Source organism: Canis lupus, chromosome 20 (assembly GCF_003254725.2).
Source record: "Canis lupus dingo isolate Sandy chromosome 20, ASM325472v2, whole genome shotgun sequence".
Taxonomy (NCBI): domain Eukaryota; kingdom Metazoa; phylum Chordata; class Mammalia; order Carnivora; family Canidae; genus Canis; species Canis lupus.
In genome coordinates, this window is record NC_064262.1 from 51,319,627 (window position 1) to 51,335,068 (window position 15,442).

General features: G+C 48.7%; 2 protein-coding genes across 4 annotated transcripts in view; one reads left to right on the top strand and one right to left on the bottom strand.

Moving 5' to 3' along the window:
• Nucleotides 1-5,589: 5,589 nt before the first annotated feature.
• RDH8 (retinol dehydrogenase 8) lies at nucleotides 5,590-11,667 on the bottom strand. The gene is made up of 6 exons (XM_025457456.3): nucleotides 11,546-11,667; nucleotides 8,736-8,897; nucleotides 7,967-8,146; nucleotides 6,739-6,832; nucleotides 6,239-6,422; nucleotides 5,590-6,132 (listed from the first exon to the last, which is right to left on the bottom strand). Exons 1-6 carry the CDS (start codon nucleotides 11,646-11,648, stop codon nucleotides 5,917-5,919), a joined length of 939 nt encoding a protein of 312 aa, XP_025313241.3. The 5' UTR covers nucleotides 11,649-11,667; the 3' UTR covers nucleotides 5,590-5,916.
• Nucleotides 11,668-13,356: 1,689 nt separating this feature from the next.
• The window catches only part of COL5A3 (collagen type V alpha 3 chain), a 37,518-nt gene continuing 35,432 nt past the window's right edge, over nucleotides 13,357-15,442 (top strand). For all 3 annotated transcript variants that reach the window (XR_004807328.2, XM_025457454.3, XM_035702765.2), the window contains exon 1: nucleotides 13,357-13,556. Coding sequence is in view for 2 of the 3 variants with exons in the window: in XM_025457454.3 (XP_025313239.2) it covers nucleotides 13,469-13,556 (88 nt within the window). In the remaining variant the exon portion in view is untranslated. The remainder of the gene's footprint in view (nucleotides 13,557-15,442) is intronic.

Genomic DNA, 15,442 nt, shown 5'->3' on the forward strand with positions numbered 1-15,442 from the left:
TCAAGGATCAGATCATGTAGGAGGCCTCATAGTTATGGATTTGAATCTAAGAAAGAGGCGGAACCATTGGAGAATTTTGAAAAGAAGAGTGACATTATTTTTCTGTCTTAACAGAATCAGTCTGGGTAGGTCTGTTGTTACTCTGACTTGAAATCCAAAGGTAACAACAATAAGAAGGATGAATAATTCCATGATGTAAAAATAAGGCTAACTTACACCACGGAAAAGTTGAAAAAAATAGGGGAAAAGTGTACTTCATATTACAGTCTCCCTAATCTCCATAATATGTAAAGAGTTTCTAGGAATTAATAATAAAAATATAAACAACCCAATAGAAAACCCTGAGCAAAACGTGTGCTCAGAATGTTCACACAAAATGAAATACAAACAGTTCTTTGACGTCTGAAAAGACAGTCAGCCTCTCATAATAAGAGAAATGGAAGTTGAGATAAGAGAAATCGGAGATACTAATTTTTACCCATTAGAATGGCCAAAATTTAGAAGACTAATACTATGCAGTGTGGTGAGGCTGTGGAGAAGTGACCATGCTAACATATGGACATCAGTCCTTTCCAATAGAGATGAATTTGAGAATATTCATAAAAATTACAAATGCATAGTTTCTTTGGCCAAGTAATCCCATGACAGAAATGCTTGCACATGTGTGAAATGATGGACGCACACAAGGTTATTCATTGGAGCCGTTTATATAATAGGAAAAGACTGGAGAGAGCCCAAAGATTCATCAGCACAGGACCAGTTGCAGAAATTATTGTCCATCTACACAACGGAATATATTGCAGCTGTGCAAAAGAATGAGGATGTCTGCTTGGGATGATATGAAAACACTTCCAAGACATATTATTCAAGGAAAGAACTAAAGTTCACATTTCGGTGTATATAGTATGCTGCTTTTTTGGGAAAAGTTAAATATATATGTATACACACATATGTATTCTATTTTCTCATCAAAATACTCCATATTTATTTTTTATTATTTATTTATTTTTTTCATATTTATTTTTTAAATTGTGGTAAAATCTGAGCATTAAACTTACCATTTTAACCATTTTCAAGTGTACAGTTAAATGGTACCAAGCACATTTGCATCACTGTTCAGCCATCCCCACCGATCATCTCTAGAATGTCCCATCTTCCCAAACTGAACCTCTGTCCCTGTTAAGCACTAACTTCCCATTTCCACCTGCCCAGCCTCTTTTAACCATTGTTTTATTTTTTGTCTATGAATTTGCATATTCTATGTACCTTACATAAATGGAATTGTACAATGTATTTGTCCTTTTGTGTCTGGCTTATATCACTTGGCATAATGCCTTCAAGGTTCACCCATGTTGCAGCATGTGCCAGAATTTTCTTCATTTTTAAGGTTGAATAACATTCCTTTGTATGTATATACTACAGTTTGCTTATCCAATTATCAGGGTTTTTTTTTTTTTTCTAGTATAATTAGAAATAAAATCTGGTTAGATAATTCGAGATGGAGGAGGGGTCAGGAATTGAGGGAAAGAGGAGGTTGGGAGAATTGTTTTTAAGATCCTTTTATACATACATATACGCATATATATTGATTTTTAAAAACACTGAGCATTTTATCTATTGAAAAGCTGTTTTGAAAGGATCTTCTGGGCTGTTACGTGGAGAATGAATTGTAGGGGGAGGCAAGTGTGGAAGGGGGGAAGGGGGAGGGGGCTGGTGCAACACTCCAGGTGAGAAATGATGGCGGTTGGATCAGGGTGGGGGCCCAGAAGGTGTGGCAAAATGGTTGGTTCTGCATATATTTTGCAGGTCAAGTGAACAGGATCTAATTAGCGCTGAGGTATGAGAGAGAGAGGAAGTAGGGACGACTCCAAGATTTTTGGAATGAGCAACTAGAACAGACTTATCTTTGCTAAGATGGGGAAGATAGAGGGTGTGTCTTCAACACCTGAACATTGGCCAGGTTCTGTTGGTCGGCAATAGCATCCAGCTGGAATATAATAACGGTCCCCCCTCCACCACTGCATTTGTTTTTATGTTGCCGTCTGGATTGGCAACAGAAACTTCCTTATACGCAACAGAAACTATCTCAGGGTGGTTTAAGCCACAAAGGATTTTTTCTGGTGGATATTGAGGACTAATGAAATTACCAGGCTTTGAAGATGGAAAAGGACAAAGTAGGGGTGCAGGGCAGCAGCTAAGGTCGCAGTTTAAGTCATTCTCCTGAAACCAGCTGGCAGCTCTGACCTTCAATGGCCACCCTGGGCAATCTCAATGCCCCTGTCCCTTCTGATATCTTCCTTTCCTGATCCCTCCTCCTTTGGGTGGTGGTTTCTCAAATCTAAATCCTGTGCATCTGCTGAGTAAAATCGGGGTCACATGCCCACTCCCTAGCTGCAAGGGAATCTGAGAGAGAAGGTCTGGTATTTTCTCACTCCAAGAGTCTATGAGTATGGGGTTTGGAAAACTGTATGCTTCACCTGTAAATAATTATTGAATTTGGCTTCACATATGGTGACTACGATGACTTTTCCTCCTTGGCAAGAAGATAAATTTGTCTTTTTTATTTTTATTTTTTAAGATTTTATTTATTTGTGGTGTCTGGGTGGCTCAGTTGGTCTGTCTTTGGGATGTGTGTCCTGGGATCAAACGCTACGTTGGGCTCCTTGTTCAGTAGGGAGCCTGCTTCTCCCCCTCCCTCTGCAGCTCCCCCTGATTGTATGCTCTCTGTATTAAAAAAAAAAAGATTTTATTTATTTATTTGACAGAGGGGGGAGAGAGAGAGAGAGAGAGAGAGAGAGAGAGAGAGCTTGCATGAGCTGGGGGGAGAGGGAGAGGGAGTAGCAGATTCCTTTGCTGAGCAGAGAGCCTGATGATGCCCCAAGGGACTTGATGCCAGATCCTGACATCATGACCTGATCCAAAAGTAGACCCTTAACTGACTGAGACACCCAGGTGCCCCAAATTTGTCTTTTTTTTTTAAAAGATTTTTATTTATTTATTCATAGAGACACACAAAGAGAGAGAGAGAGAGAGAGAGAGAGAAAGAAGCAGGCTCCATGCAGGGAGCCTGACGTGGGACTCGATCCCGGGCTGCCAGGATCACACCCCAGGCTGCAGGCGGCGCCAAACCTCTGCGCCACAGGGGCTGCCCCCAAATTTGTCTTTTAAAATAATTTATTTAAGGGAGTTTTTTGAAAAACAAGGGAATGTTGGACATAGAATTCAGGATAGTGGAGACCTTTGGGGTAAGGCAGGCAGCAAATCTCAATAATGTTCTAATGGTGAAGTCTGATGGTGGATTAGTGGGTATGCACTTTGCTCCCCTGCTCTTTCATACATTACCTCAGTCAGAGTGCTGGGTGGAAGAGATAGTTCACTCAGAGTGGGTATTTTGGGGATCAGTGAAGACAGGGATGATTACAAAGGTGAAGACAGAAGATGTGTAGCCCTGTGGAGGACAGTGGAGTGCCATCTTGCTGGCAATTGTGGGATCTCCTCACCATTTTAGCTGAAAGGGGCAGAGGGAGGGAGTGACTCTCAGAAACTGAGCTGCGGCCTCAGATGGAGAGATGCTGCTGATGCAGTGACCCCCATAGAGGGAACTTAGGGGACAAATACTTTGGCTTTTCTCCATCCATCCTCTCACCTCCCGCTGATGCCTCCTATTGGCAGAACCCAAACATAACCAAAAAAACAAATGTGGAGGAAACTGACTGATATAATCCTTGGGTGAACCTCCTGAGGTAAACCAAAGACCTCTTACAAACGTGTGCTTCGTAAAATCTTTTTAAAAATGTACTTAAATTTTAAGTTGAGATATAATTCATATACCATAAAATTTGTCCTTTTAAAGCACACGATTCAGTGGTTTTGGTATAGTCATAAGGCTGTGCGACCATCGTCAGGATCTACATTCTTTTGCAGGTATTTCAACATTGCTTCAAGAATCTAATGTCGGGGAGAGCACAGGAGGGGTTCATTTTACTAAAAATATTAAGTAGCCCCATTATCTCTTCACTGACTCAAAGAGATCTCTTTCATGGGCCCTGGAATCAGCTTCTCTTTTCCTAGAAGTTACTGGAGATTCATGAGGACTGGCATAGACTGAGGTGGACAGACTTAGGCTTGATTCCTGCCCCTCCGCTCTGCTCTGGACAGTTTGGTTCCCCCGTTTATGAACTGGGCAGGTTCTGAGGGCCTCTATTTATCTAGTAAGGCTGCAAGAGCAAATGTCAATTAAAACACCTTCGCTGGGAGCCTGGCATTCCAAGGTGGTGGCTAGACATGAACCACAGCAAAAACTCCAAGTGAAATGGAAAACGGTGCAGGGTGCTTTTCTTGTCATTTCAGTGTTGTATTGCTAGCTCTGTTTTCCAGATAATGACACCAGGAAGTCACCTGCCCAGGGTCACCGGGTGAACAAGAGGCAGAGTTAACATTTACACTTAGACTCCACTTGCTTCCAAACTCTCCATGAGGGCCAAGAAACATGGGAGCACTCTCTTGGGAGCATCAGTAGGACCCCTATTGCTTTTTTAAATTTTTAAAATTGGGATAAGAAATACATAACACAAAATTTACCATTTTAACTATTTTTGACTGTATAGTTCATTAATATCAAGTCATTAATATTCACATTGTTGGATGACCACCATCCATCCACAGAACTCTTTTATCTTGCAAAATTCCAACTCTGTGCCCACTAAATATTGACTCCCCACCCCTCCTGGCTCCCACCATCTACTTCCTGTCTCTATGGATTTGACTCCTTTAGGGACTTCATCCAAGTGGAATCAGACAATATTTGTCCTTTTTCTATCTGCCTTATTTCACTGAGCATAAATATCCTCAAGGTTTATTCATGTTGTAGCAGATGTTGGAATTGACTTCCTTTTTAAGGCTGAATAATATTCCATCATGTGGATATACTTCATTGAGTTCATCCAGTCTTCTGTTGGCCATTGTGAATAATGCTGCTATGTACATGGGTGTGCATGTACATACACATACACATCTCTCTCTCTTTGAGATCCTGCTTTCAATTCTTTTGGTTAATACCCTGAAAGGAAATTGCTGGATCGCATGATAAATCTGTTTCATTTTTTTGAGGAACTACGATACTATTTTCCAGAGTGATCTCACCATTTTACATTCTCACCAGCAATACCTACGGGCTCCAATTTCTCTACATCCTTGTCAATACTTGTTGTTTTCTGGAGTTTTTGTTTGCTTTTTTTTTTTTTTTTGCTTGGTTTATTTATAGTAGCCATTCTAATGTATGTGAAGTAAACCTTATTGATTTTTAATTTTTTTATTTAGACATAAGAAATTGAGCTTTATTAAATATTTAATATAGTGATTGCTAGTGGTTACAAATATATGTTTTATGAAAAAACATACATGCACTGCTGGTGAGTGCACAAACATTTTGCTGATGGAATGTGTGACCAGAAAAGTTGACCTAGTCAACTCAGTTCTATGTGGAGGGGGTTTTAGATCATCCTTGTATTCCCAGGCCCAGGATAATAAATTCCAGAGGTTAAAAGAAAAAAAAAAAAAAAAAAAAAAAAAAAAAAAAAAATTCCAGAGGTTGAATGAGGCAGTCTATCATATCTTTCAAGGTCCAGCAACAATGTCCCCTCCTCCAGGAAGCCTCCATTGCCTTCCCAGACACAACACCAGCTCCTTGCTCTGGACTCAGCCCTGACCAGGGAGGGGTGTGTGTGTGGAGGCTGAGGGATTTCTGGGATCTCAGCAATGCCTAGGCACAGAGTGGGGCAGGCAGAGTCTGCCGAGAGAGGGGAGGAAGGGAGGTAGAAAGGAAGGAGAGAAGGATCTGTCCTGGCCTTGGAGATGGGTGTAAACTGAAAAGGCCTGGGTGTTCAGAGGTGGGGACGGTTGGGTGAGGCTCTCTGCTCACCGGGGCCATATTCGGAAGCGGAGGCAGCCACAGGCCAGGCATCGAAGGCCAAGGTTGAGGAGGCGTGTCCAGCGGAAGAGCAGGCAGTGGGTGGTGCGCACGTACAGGCTGCCTGAAGGGTCCACAGCCTTGAGCGCAGCCAGCGGAGTGTAGCGGTCGTTGGTCTGTCGGCGCAGGGGTGGTCTGGCTGAGCCGATGACCTTGACAATGACCTATGGGGTGGAGCCCTGAGCTCTTGGATTCAGGGAGGGGGGTTTCCAGGGTGGGGCACCCTCACATACTTGAGCCATATTTTGGGGCTCTGGGTTCCCTACTCACCTGGGCCACATCCTGTGGGCTCTGTCCCACAGAGCGGAAAAGCTCCCTGGAGGCAGGGAGGTAGATATCCCGGAAGTAGTGCAGGGTGTCAGGGTCAGTGTCTGGGAACTCGGTTGTGGAAACCTGTTCCAGGAGCTTCCCCTCAAAGTCAGTGGCCACCGGGCCAGGTTCCACCAGGGTGATGCTGGGGACACGGATAGGGGTAGGGGGTCTGGTACCCCAACCCAGTCACCGCCCCACTAGTGTCCCTCTCTCCCTTCTCTCCCCCCATTTTTCTCATCATTCCTGGTTCCCTCAGCCCCTCCACTGCCCCCCCCAATACTGCTCCACCCTCTTCTAATAACTCCATTTCCCTCATTCCTGATTCCACTTTCTTACCACTTCCTTGTTTCCCCACTATCACTGCCTTCCCAGCCCACTTCCCCTCACTGCCTCCCTTTCCCTCATCTTTCCCATCACTGTCTCCCATTTCCCTTTGACGACCCAAATGCCAGCCTCACAAGATGTTGAACTGCAGCAGCTGGACAGCCAGACTTTCGAAGAATCCCTCCAGGGCAAACTTGGAGGCTGCATAGATTTCGTTGAACACGACACCTGAGAAGATTGGAGGAGGTTGGGGGCCCTTTGGGGTCTGGGCGATGGGCTTGTGGGTCTAGAGGGATATGGGGTCTTCAGGAGACAGAGCAGAAAGGGTTTGAAGATCAGAATGAGGGATATCTAAGGTCAACATGATGATTATATGTATGTGTGATGGACGCCTATGCTGAAGGATGAGCCCATATGCTCAGGATGAGGTGATTTTGGGGTGCCACATGCCCCATTTGCCTTAGCCCCGGAAAACCCTACTTCCCTCCATCCTTTAAAACTCTTGGCCACTTGAGCATGGGATTGCCAGGGTCCCTGAGGGCAAGTCTTATTTAGTGATTCTTATTTGTCCTGATTGAGAATGAATGTGGCCCCTGAGGTCAGGAGGTACAGCTGGAAGAGGGGCCAGAGGGATGGGACTGAGTGGTAGCCACAGATTCCCCATGACAGGGTAACAAATAAGGTGGATTCTTCAGGTGGCTGCTGAGGAGGGGGACAGATCCCAGGGAATTTTCATGGGGAGGAGGGAGGGAATGTAGAGGGGTTCAAGGAGGAAAGACCCAGGAGCATAGATGGCAAATAGGTGACCTCCATAGTAGGCCAATATCAGACATCACTAAACAATCACTGCTCTCTTATTCTGCAGAACCCCAGAGCCCCAAAGCTAGCTGTCTCTGGGGCTTGGTTGGAAGTATTTGGTGAGAATATGTCACAGGAAAGGAGTTCTAGGTGCCTGGATGGCTTAGTTGGTTAAGCGTCTGACTCTTGATCTCAGCTCAAGTCTTGATCTCAGGATTGTGAGTTCAAGCCCCATGTTGGGCTCCATGCCTGTGAAACCTACTTAAAAAAGGGGGGGGGGGTTCTGATGGTTCCTTTGGTTTGGGGGAGATTATTGGGAAAGATTTTTTAGAAGTGTCTGGAAGTAGGGTGGATGCTGGGTGTGGATGGCCATTGGCGGCATTCATAACACTACTGCCTATTCTTGGAGCATGGCAATCTAATCCGGAGATGTTTCCTACAGAGTTTCAGAATCCTTCTCAACACAGGCTCTTTTGGAATATGAGCGAAAACCTATTTGCCATTCTTCTAGCCTGGGGAGGGTCAGACTAGGAGGATTCCCAGGGAGACATCCCCAGGGCTTACCCTGCAGCCCCATGACACTGCTGATCACCACAATGTGGCCCTTCCTCCTTCTCTTCATGCCAGGAAGGACAGCTCTGACCAGACGGACAGCCCCGAAAAAGTTGGTATCCAAGACATTCTGCATGGCAGCTAGGCTGAGCCCCTCCAGGGGCCCCACCAGGCCTACTCCAGCATTATTCACTAAGGAAAGGACTAAAGGTTACTTTGAGGTTCTCCAACCGTTTTGGTGTCACTCTTCTAGGGACACTCTCTGAATTATCTTGAGTGGACAAATGCTGAGCCTTGATGATCTTCACATATAGTTTAGTATTTGTTATGGGGACCTGAACCCTGGGTTGGGAGAAGGGCTGCTGGGAGCTGACTTCCCTTAATGCAAGAGCAATTCAGCTCTGACCCCAATTTGCATCAAAAAGGCCACACCAACCCTCCTTAGAAGGCCTTTGGGGGATCATGTGTTGCTTCTTCATCATGCTCCCTTCCCTAAATGACTCATCAAAGTAACTTTCCCCATACATATGGTCTTCCCCAAATGCTAGGTGTCCTATTCAATAAAATCCACCCTACCCCCCAGGACTCAATCTATTTCTTGTATCCTAAATAAACTGGTACCCTGAGCTTTTGGCCAGCTTGTCTACCCCTTCTGTCTAGGGCTAGAGGTTGCTGGTGAAGCCAGAAGGCTGGTGTTCAGACTGGAGAAAATTCACTATAACCAGGATCTGTGCTTAGGTCAGGGAAGGGGGGGGTGATCCCAGGGGCTGTTCAGTCTCACCCAGCACATCCACTTCCCCTCCCTGGATGCAGCTGAGACACTGCGCCACTGACTCTTCACTGCACACGTCCAGCTGGGCCACAGTAAGGGTCTGTCCCAGAGCTTCCCCAGCAGCTGTCTCCAGGGTCCCCTTCTTTCCCAGATCCCTCATGGTGGCCACCACTGGGGACAGAAAGCAGAGTTGGAGCAAGCACTGGGTTCCTTTTCCCTGTGCATTCATTTACATATTTCCGTGATCTTGCATGAGCAGTCACAGAGGGATGGAGACCCACACATTTATATACTTATGTTCACTACACAAACAAAAATGCATATTGTGTACATACACTTACATGTACTTTCATCCATCCTCCTGTCGCCATCCCTCCAGCCAACATTTACTGAGCATCTACTTAGTGTATACTATGCTGTATTGTAGGTGCTGAGACTATTGCATGAAATAAGATAGGCAAAGTCCCTGCCTTCACAGAATTTATAGTCTAGCAAGTAAGACAATAACATAAATAAAGAACATACTGCCTTGAGAAAAGAAATGTATATACACTTAGAGTCAATGTATGTGCATTGTGTGTACATGCAAATACAACCAGCCACATTTACATCATCCACAGAAATGTCAATTTATTGAATATCTACAATGCGCCAAACACTTTTATGCTAACCACTTTAATAAGCACTGTCTCTAATCCTCACAAGAACCTATGATTAGGCAACTGACTTATTTTCCAAAGATGGCCACAACATCTTTCGTCACAGATGCTCTTTGAGAACTTTTCTGCTCCCCCTTAAGACATAAAATCTCATTTCCCTCTCCTTGAATCTTCTGTCTAGCTGGGAATCAATAGGATATGGTCAAAGTAACATTGTGTGGCTTCTGGGATTAGGTCAGAAAAGGTATTGCAGTTTCTGCCTTGTTTGCTGTAATGTTCACTCCTTTTTTTTTTTTTTAAAGACTTATTTATTTGAAAGAGAAAGAAAGAGAGAGAGAGAGAGAGAGAGAGAGAGAGAGAATCCCAAGCAGATTCCACACTGAGTGTGGAGCCCGATGCAGGGCTCAATCTCACAGCCCTGAGACTATGATGTGACCTGAAATCAAGAGTTGGATGCTCAACTGACTGAGCCACCAGAGCACCCCTGTAATGCTCATTCTTAAAATTCTCAGCTGCCTGGTAGCAGCCCAGTTATCCTGAGGCTGTCATGATGGGAGGAAGCCCAAGCTAGCCAGAGAGAGGGACCACGTGGAGAAGACCTGACATCACTAGAAGGAGGAGACATGTCGGTCCAGGCCTGTAATTAGCCCCCACTGCTCTAGCTGTAGCCTATAGTCCTGACCCAGAACTGCCAAGCCGTTTCCAAATTTATGACTTTTAAGCCATGAGAGATAGATGATTATCATTGTTCTATTACACCAAAAATTTTGGAATGATTTGTTCTTTAGCAATAGTTCTTTAGCAGAATAAGTAAAGTGATTATCCCTGTCATAGAGATTAACACACCGAGATGAAGTTCCTTGCTTGTCCCACCCCTAGGAAGTGTTAGAACTGAGAATTGAACCTGGATTTGTTGGAGGGCTGAGCTCAAACCCCTGTATACATGTTTGTATCCTTCACGCGTGTGCCCACAATCGTACATGCACAACCCTGGTGGACATTTTCATATTGTCTGTGGGCCTTTGTGATTCATGGGTGTTGCACGGATGAATGGACCACATACATCCACATAGAGTGACAAGTGCAGCCCCAGGCACTGTGTTGCCTGGGTTCAAATCCAGACTCTGCCACTTTCCAGTGAGGTGACGTTGGGCAAGGATCTTTGGCACTCTTTGCCTCAGTTTCCTCATTTCTAAGATGGGGCTAACGTCAGTGGCAACCTCATAGGAGTGATATGGGAATTAAATGACTTACAAGATGCACAACACTTAGATCGGAACCTGGCACATAATAAGCACTCAATAAACATCCTTCAGCAGTTTTATGCACTCGTCTGTCTGTCCACAGGGACACACACAGCACGACTGCTTCCCTGCATACTGGCACTCAGTCTGTCACATCCAAAGCTGTGTGTGTCTCTAAGCCAGAGGGCAGAGGGTTGGGAGAAGCAGCTCTGCCAAGTGGGGCAATTCCCTTGCTCCCTGCAACCTCCTCTTAAATAGCAGCCCTTTGCCTACTTCAGCTCCAGCTGCTCTGGGTCAGGGGTTCCCATGTGTGGAGTGCAGACTAGGGCAATTTGCTCCAGTTTCAGGAGGCTAAGTCCTTAGATTTAGAGGCTTCCCCCTTAAGCCCCCAAGGTCAGAGTCACTTAAGAGGCTTATCTTGGAGGAGTAATCTGGGGAGGGGTGGGGGAGGATAGTCCTAGGGAATGCCTAAGTGCAAACTTTGGGAAGCCCTCCCCACCAGTCCTTTTAAAAATATCACACACACACACCCCCTACTTCCTACCATACCTCACCCTTACTTTATTTTGTTTCTTAGCACTTTTTAGCACTAGATATACAATCTTAAAAATCTGTTTATGGTCTGTCTTCTCTCGCTACACCACTGCTGAGGGCAGAGCTTTTTGTCTGTTTTGTTCACAGCTGTGTTTCCAGCACCTAGAACAGTGCCTAGCACCCACTAGGTGCACTAGGAAATATTTGTTGGATGAGGGGATGATTCATGAGTAGAGGGGGGAAGGGGGCCTCCGTGTGTCCTCCTCAAACCCACAAATACAGCTGAGGGGGATAGGCTAGTGGAAATGGTGCCAGGAGGGATGAAGGTCCTCAGAAGCCATGCCCACCCTTGCCCCTCCCGGCCCCACCCTGGGCTTCTAACCTCGGTAGCGCTGCCTGTGGTCATGAGCCAGCTGCACCGCGAGCTCCAGGCCAATTCCCGAGGAGCAGCCTGAAATCAGTACAGTCCGGGGTGCGTCAGCCATGTTGATCCCTCCCCGGAGGGTGACCTCTGCTGGCCAGCACCTGACTCCCCAGCACCCATCCTTGCCTTACCCGCCCCCTTCTGGACACCCTCCAGCTGATCCGCTGCAAGGGGAAGGGGCACCAATTCTGAACTGACCCTGGGCAGGCAGCTGGGGGGAATCCTTTCACCTCAAAATAGCCTCTTTCCTTTATCTGTTAAAAATTTCTCTCTGCTACACTCACAACTAGGATCTTTTTATTGTGATTGTAAATCATTCAGGGCTGGGGGAATTAGCAGGGGCATTCTCTTCCTGTCTATTCTGGGCAGAGTCTCTGATGGGAGGGAGAGAATGAGAGAAAGTGGCCGAGAGTGTGGTCCTAGAAGGATCCTTTCAAAGAAGAGAACGGGCATAGATATGTCAGAAGATGGGAGCAGACAACAAGAAGTTCTCAGCAAAGCAGGGCAGGGCAGGGCAGGGCACTATCTTTATGAGAATCTTTTAGCAGGAGAAGTCTTAGCCTCTGAGGTCCCTGAGGAGGGAGGGGGAGCAGCTTGGGGAGATTCCCTCTCTTCTCCGCACCCCACAGCCCCCATTTCACCCTCAGGCCAGATGGGGCCCCACCCCTCCTCTCCAGAGACACAGAGACTCTTTGTCCATGAAGCTAGAGGCTGGGAGGGAGACACTGCCGGGTTCTCTCTCTTCCCCACGGTGGGGCAGTTCAGGGCCCAGGATACGCCCCATAGGTCCCTCCCTGCAGAAGCTGCCTCAGATCCCACAAGTCTGTGCTTGTTCAATTGCAAAGACAGCTCCATGTGACCCCCTGGCGGGAAGGAAGATTCACAGTGGGGGGTCCCGGTAGGGTGAGGGGCGGCTATACCTCACCCCAGGAATGGCAGATATCCACTCTCCCTAAGGCACTGCCCTGCTTTGAAGTAGGGCCAGACTCCCTCATTTAATGGGGGCATATGTGAACATTTGGAATTGGGGCTAGGGCACCCATCTGGAGACCTGAGTCAGAATAGTGCTAGGGGTGGAGATGGGACTTTTTTTTTTTTTTTTTTTTTTTAAGATTAAGAGTTTGGGGGAAATTGAGAACTGTGTTTTGGAATCTGTGTCAAGGGTTTGGGGATGAGGCCAGGACATCCAATTCTGGAATTTGGGTGGAGAAAAGAGGGTTTAGGATAAGGCTGGGAACCCCACTTTGTAATCTGGTGTGAAGTTGGAGGTGGGAAGAGGATTCTTTATTTAGACACCTGAAGGGAAGGCCTAGGATGAAGCTGGTACCTTCCATTGTGTGGCTAAGCCACCAGGGTAAAGTAAGTGGGTGAAAAATTTGGTGTCCTGCTGGGACCCCATTTGGAGGTCTGGGTGAGATAGAAAAGATTGGCATAAAGCTGAAGGCTTTAATTCCAGGGCTTAGATAGAGGTTGAAGGTTTGAACGAGGCTAAGATCCCCTTTGAGGGAGCCTGTTAGGAGGAAAGGGTTTGGGGTAATTCTGGGACCTCGAATTCTAGGCTGGGAGGGAGTGACCCTCTTCCTCCACGGTGGGGTGAGGCAAGAAGGGCCCCGCTCCCGGCCCAGGGCTCCAGCCCTAGCCGGCCAATCAGCACTCAGCACAAACTTTCCCAACTCCCTCACCAGCTGTCAGCCCCCCCCCCCTCCAGAGAGCCCCGCCCGGCCGGGCGCTGGAGCGCAGGGCGAGGCCAGGGCGGGGTCTCTTGCAGTCTCCAGCCGATCGCCGAGCGGGCCGCGGCGAGGGAGCGCGCGGAGCCTGAGGAGTCGCCGCGCCCCGTAGACGCCCCGGCTGGTCCCCGCCTTGCGTGCGGGCCCCGCCGGGATGGGGAGTCGCCGAGGCCTGGGCCAGCCGCGGGCCGGCCTCTGCTTCGTCCTGGCTTCGCTGCAGCTTCTGCTCCGGACGCAGGCCGGTGAGCCCGAGAGGAAGAGATAGGAATAGAACCCGAAGCGCAGGATCTAGCGAGGTCCCCAAAGATGGGGTGGAGCCAGGAAAGGGGGGCGTGCAAGGGGGGCGTGCGTGTCGCGCGTGGCTGGGGTGCTGTGTTCGGGCGCGCACAGCGGACTCTGGGCGATTTGTGGGTGTGACAGCTTGGGGGGGGGTACGGGGGAAACGGGTGACCTCGTTTTACTGGTGCGTGCGTTGGAATGAATGCAATTTATAGGTGTGTGTGCGTAGCGACGTGTGTAAGGCCGTTTGAAGTGAAATTGTGCGTAGGAAATTGTGTGTGGGAGTTGACGCTTATTGTATGCATATGTGTGATGGGTGATCCCTGGCCAAGTGTGTGATTGTGAGTTGTGGGTGTGTCTGTGTGGGGCCGATTTAGAGAGTCGTGCGTTACGCGTGTGATTGCCTTTGGGTGAGCCGATGAGGGGTTCGGTTGTGACTTGAGGGTGTAAACGGTGGCCCATGAGGACGTGAGGGGGTGTTGCTGCGGGTGACGGCTGTGGGACGAGTGTGGGAGGGGGCTGGTCAGCGATTCAGAGTTTCCTTTGCATCCCCTCCCTCATGGCTTCACCCTCTTCTTCCTCTCCCTCCTCTGCCTCCAACTGGCGCTCCCGCAGCTCCCCGGCCCCCACCCCCACCCCCGCCCCTCCCCCCACCCCGCGCTCCCCAGAGCCGCGATCAGCACCATGGACAGGGCTCGGGAGGGCCGCGGTGAGGGGCGAGGTGGGGCGGGGCGCGGGGCGGGGCGGAGCGCGGGCGGGGGCGGAAGTGGAACTGGCTCCCCCCCCCACCCCCTCTGAGCGCGCCGCGGGTGTTTTTCCTGAGGAATTTCTCAGGGGCCTCAAGGGGTCCCGGGGGCCGCCGGACGAGTGAGTCAGCGCTGACGCACGCCCAGCTGCGCGCTTCTGGCTGGACGCCGCGCTCCGCCCCACGAGGCTCGGGGTTGGGGGCGCCCAGGGGTTTGGGAAGGTCGTGGTCCCTCAAGTGGCATCCCTGGGCTGAGAGAGGCTGGGCTAGGCCCTTCTGGAAGTCCCTGCCTAATGTGAACTCGGCCCCCCCCAGCACACACACGCACGCACACATCCCATCCTGCACTTTCTCACTTTCTCTGGAGTCCAGGGAGGTGCTGCTCACGTGGATTATCCCAAATTGGCCCTTGTCCCATTCCCATGCTCACACATCCACACAGTCGTGCAATCTCAGGCATCCATTCAGAATATAAGGCCTCTGGGACACCAGGAATGTTAAACACCGGTGCCCACGCCCGGGGCAACCCCAGCAGCCACCCGCCACAGGGTCACAGCCTTTGTCACCCTCCTACGCCTTCTAGCTCTTGCGCCTGCTTCCACTGGTACTCACACAACAGGGCCAGCATTCACAACCAATCACCTACCGGGGGACTTGGCCATACTCCCAGGTATAGCCACACACACCCCCATCTGGAGTCTGACCTATTACAGTCACAGACTCACCTGCATCCCCTGCAGGACCCTGAGCTTATTGGCAGGCCCCCGACTCACATGGACACCCAGCCACACATCAAACAACACACCTAGTCTCTCCATCGGAGGCCACATACTTGGCACACACTGACATATCCACAAATCACATGCTCAGCCATTCCCTGGTCCATATAGAGTCACGCACACGCTTGCACCATCTCATGCATGCGTACAATAGCACACACACTCACACCTAGGCTCTCCTGTATTTCTGAGGAGATCCCAACCACGTTGCAGCCTAGTCCCTGCCTGCCTCCCTCCATGTTCTAAACCTCATCCAACATCTCCCTGGGGCCCTGACCAGCACAGGGGAGAGTGTGGGGGAAGGTCAGCCTGGGTCCCTGACAGA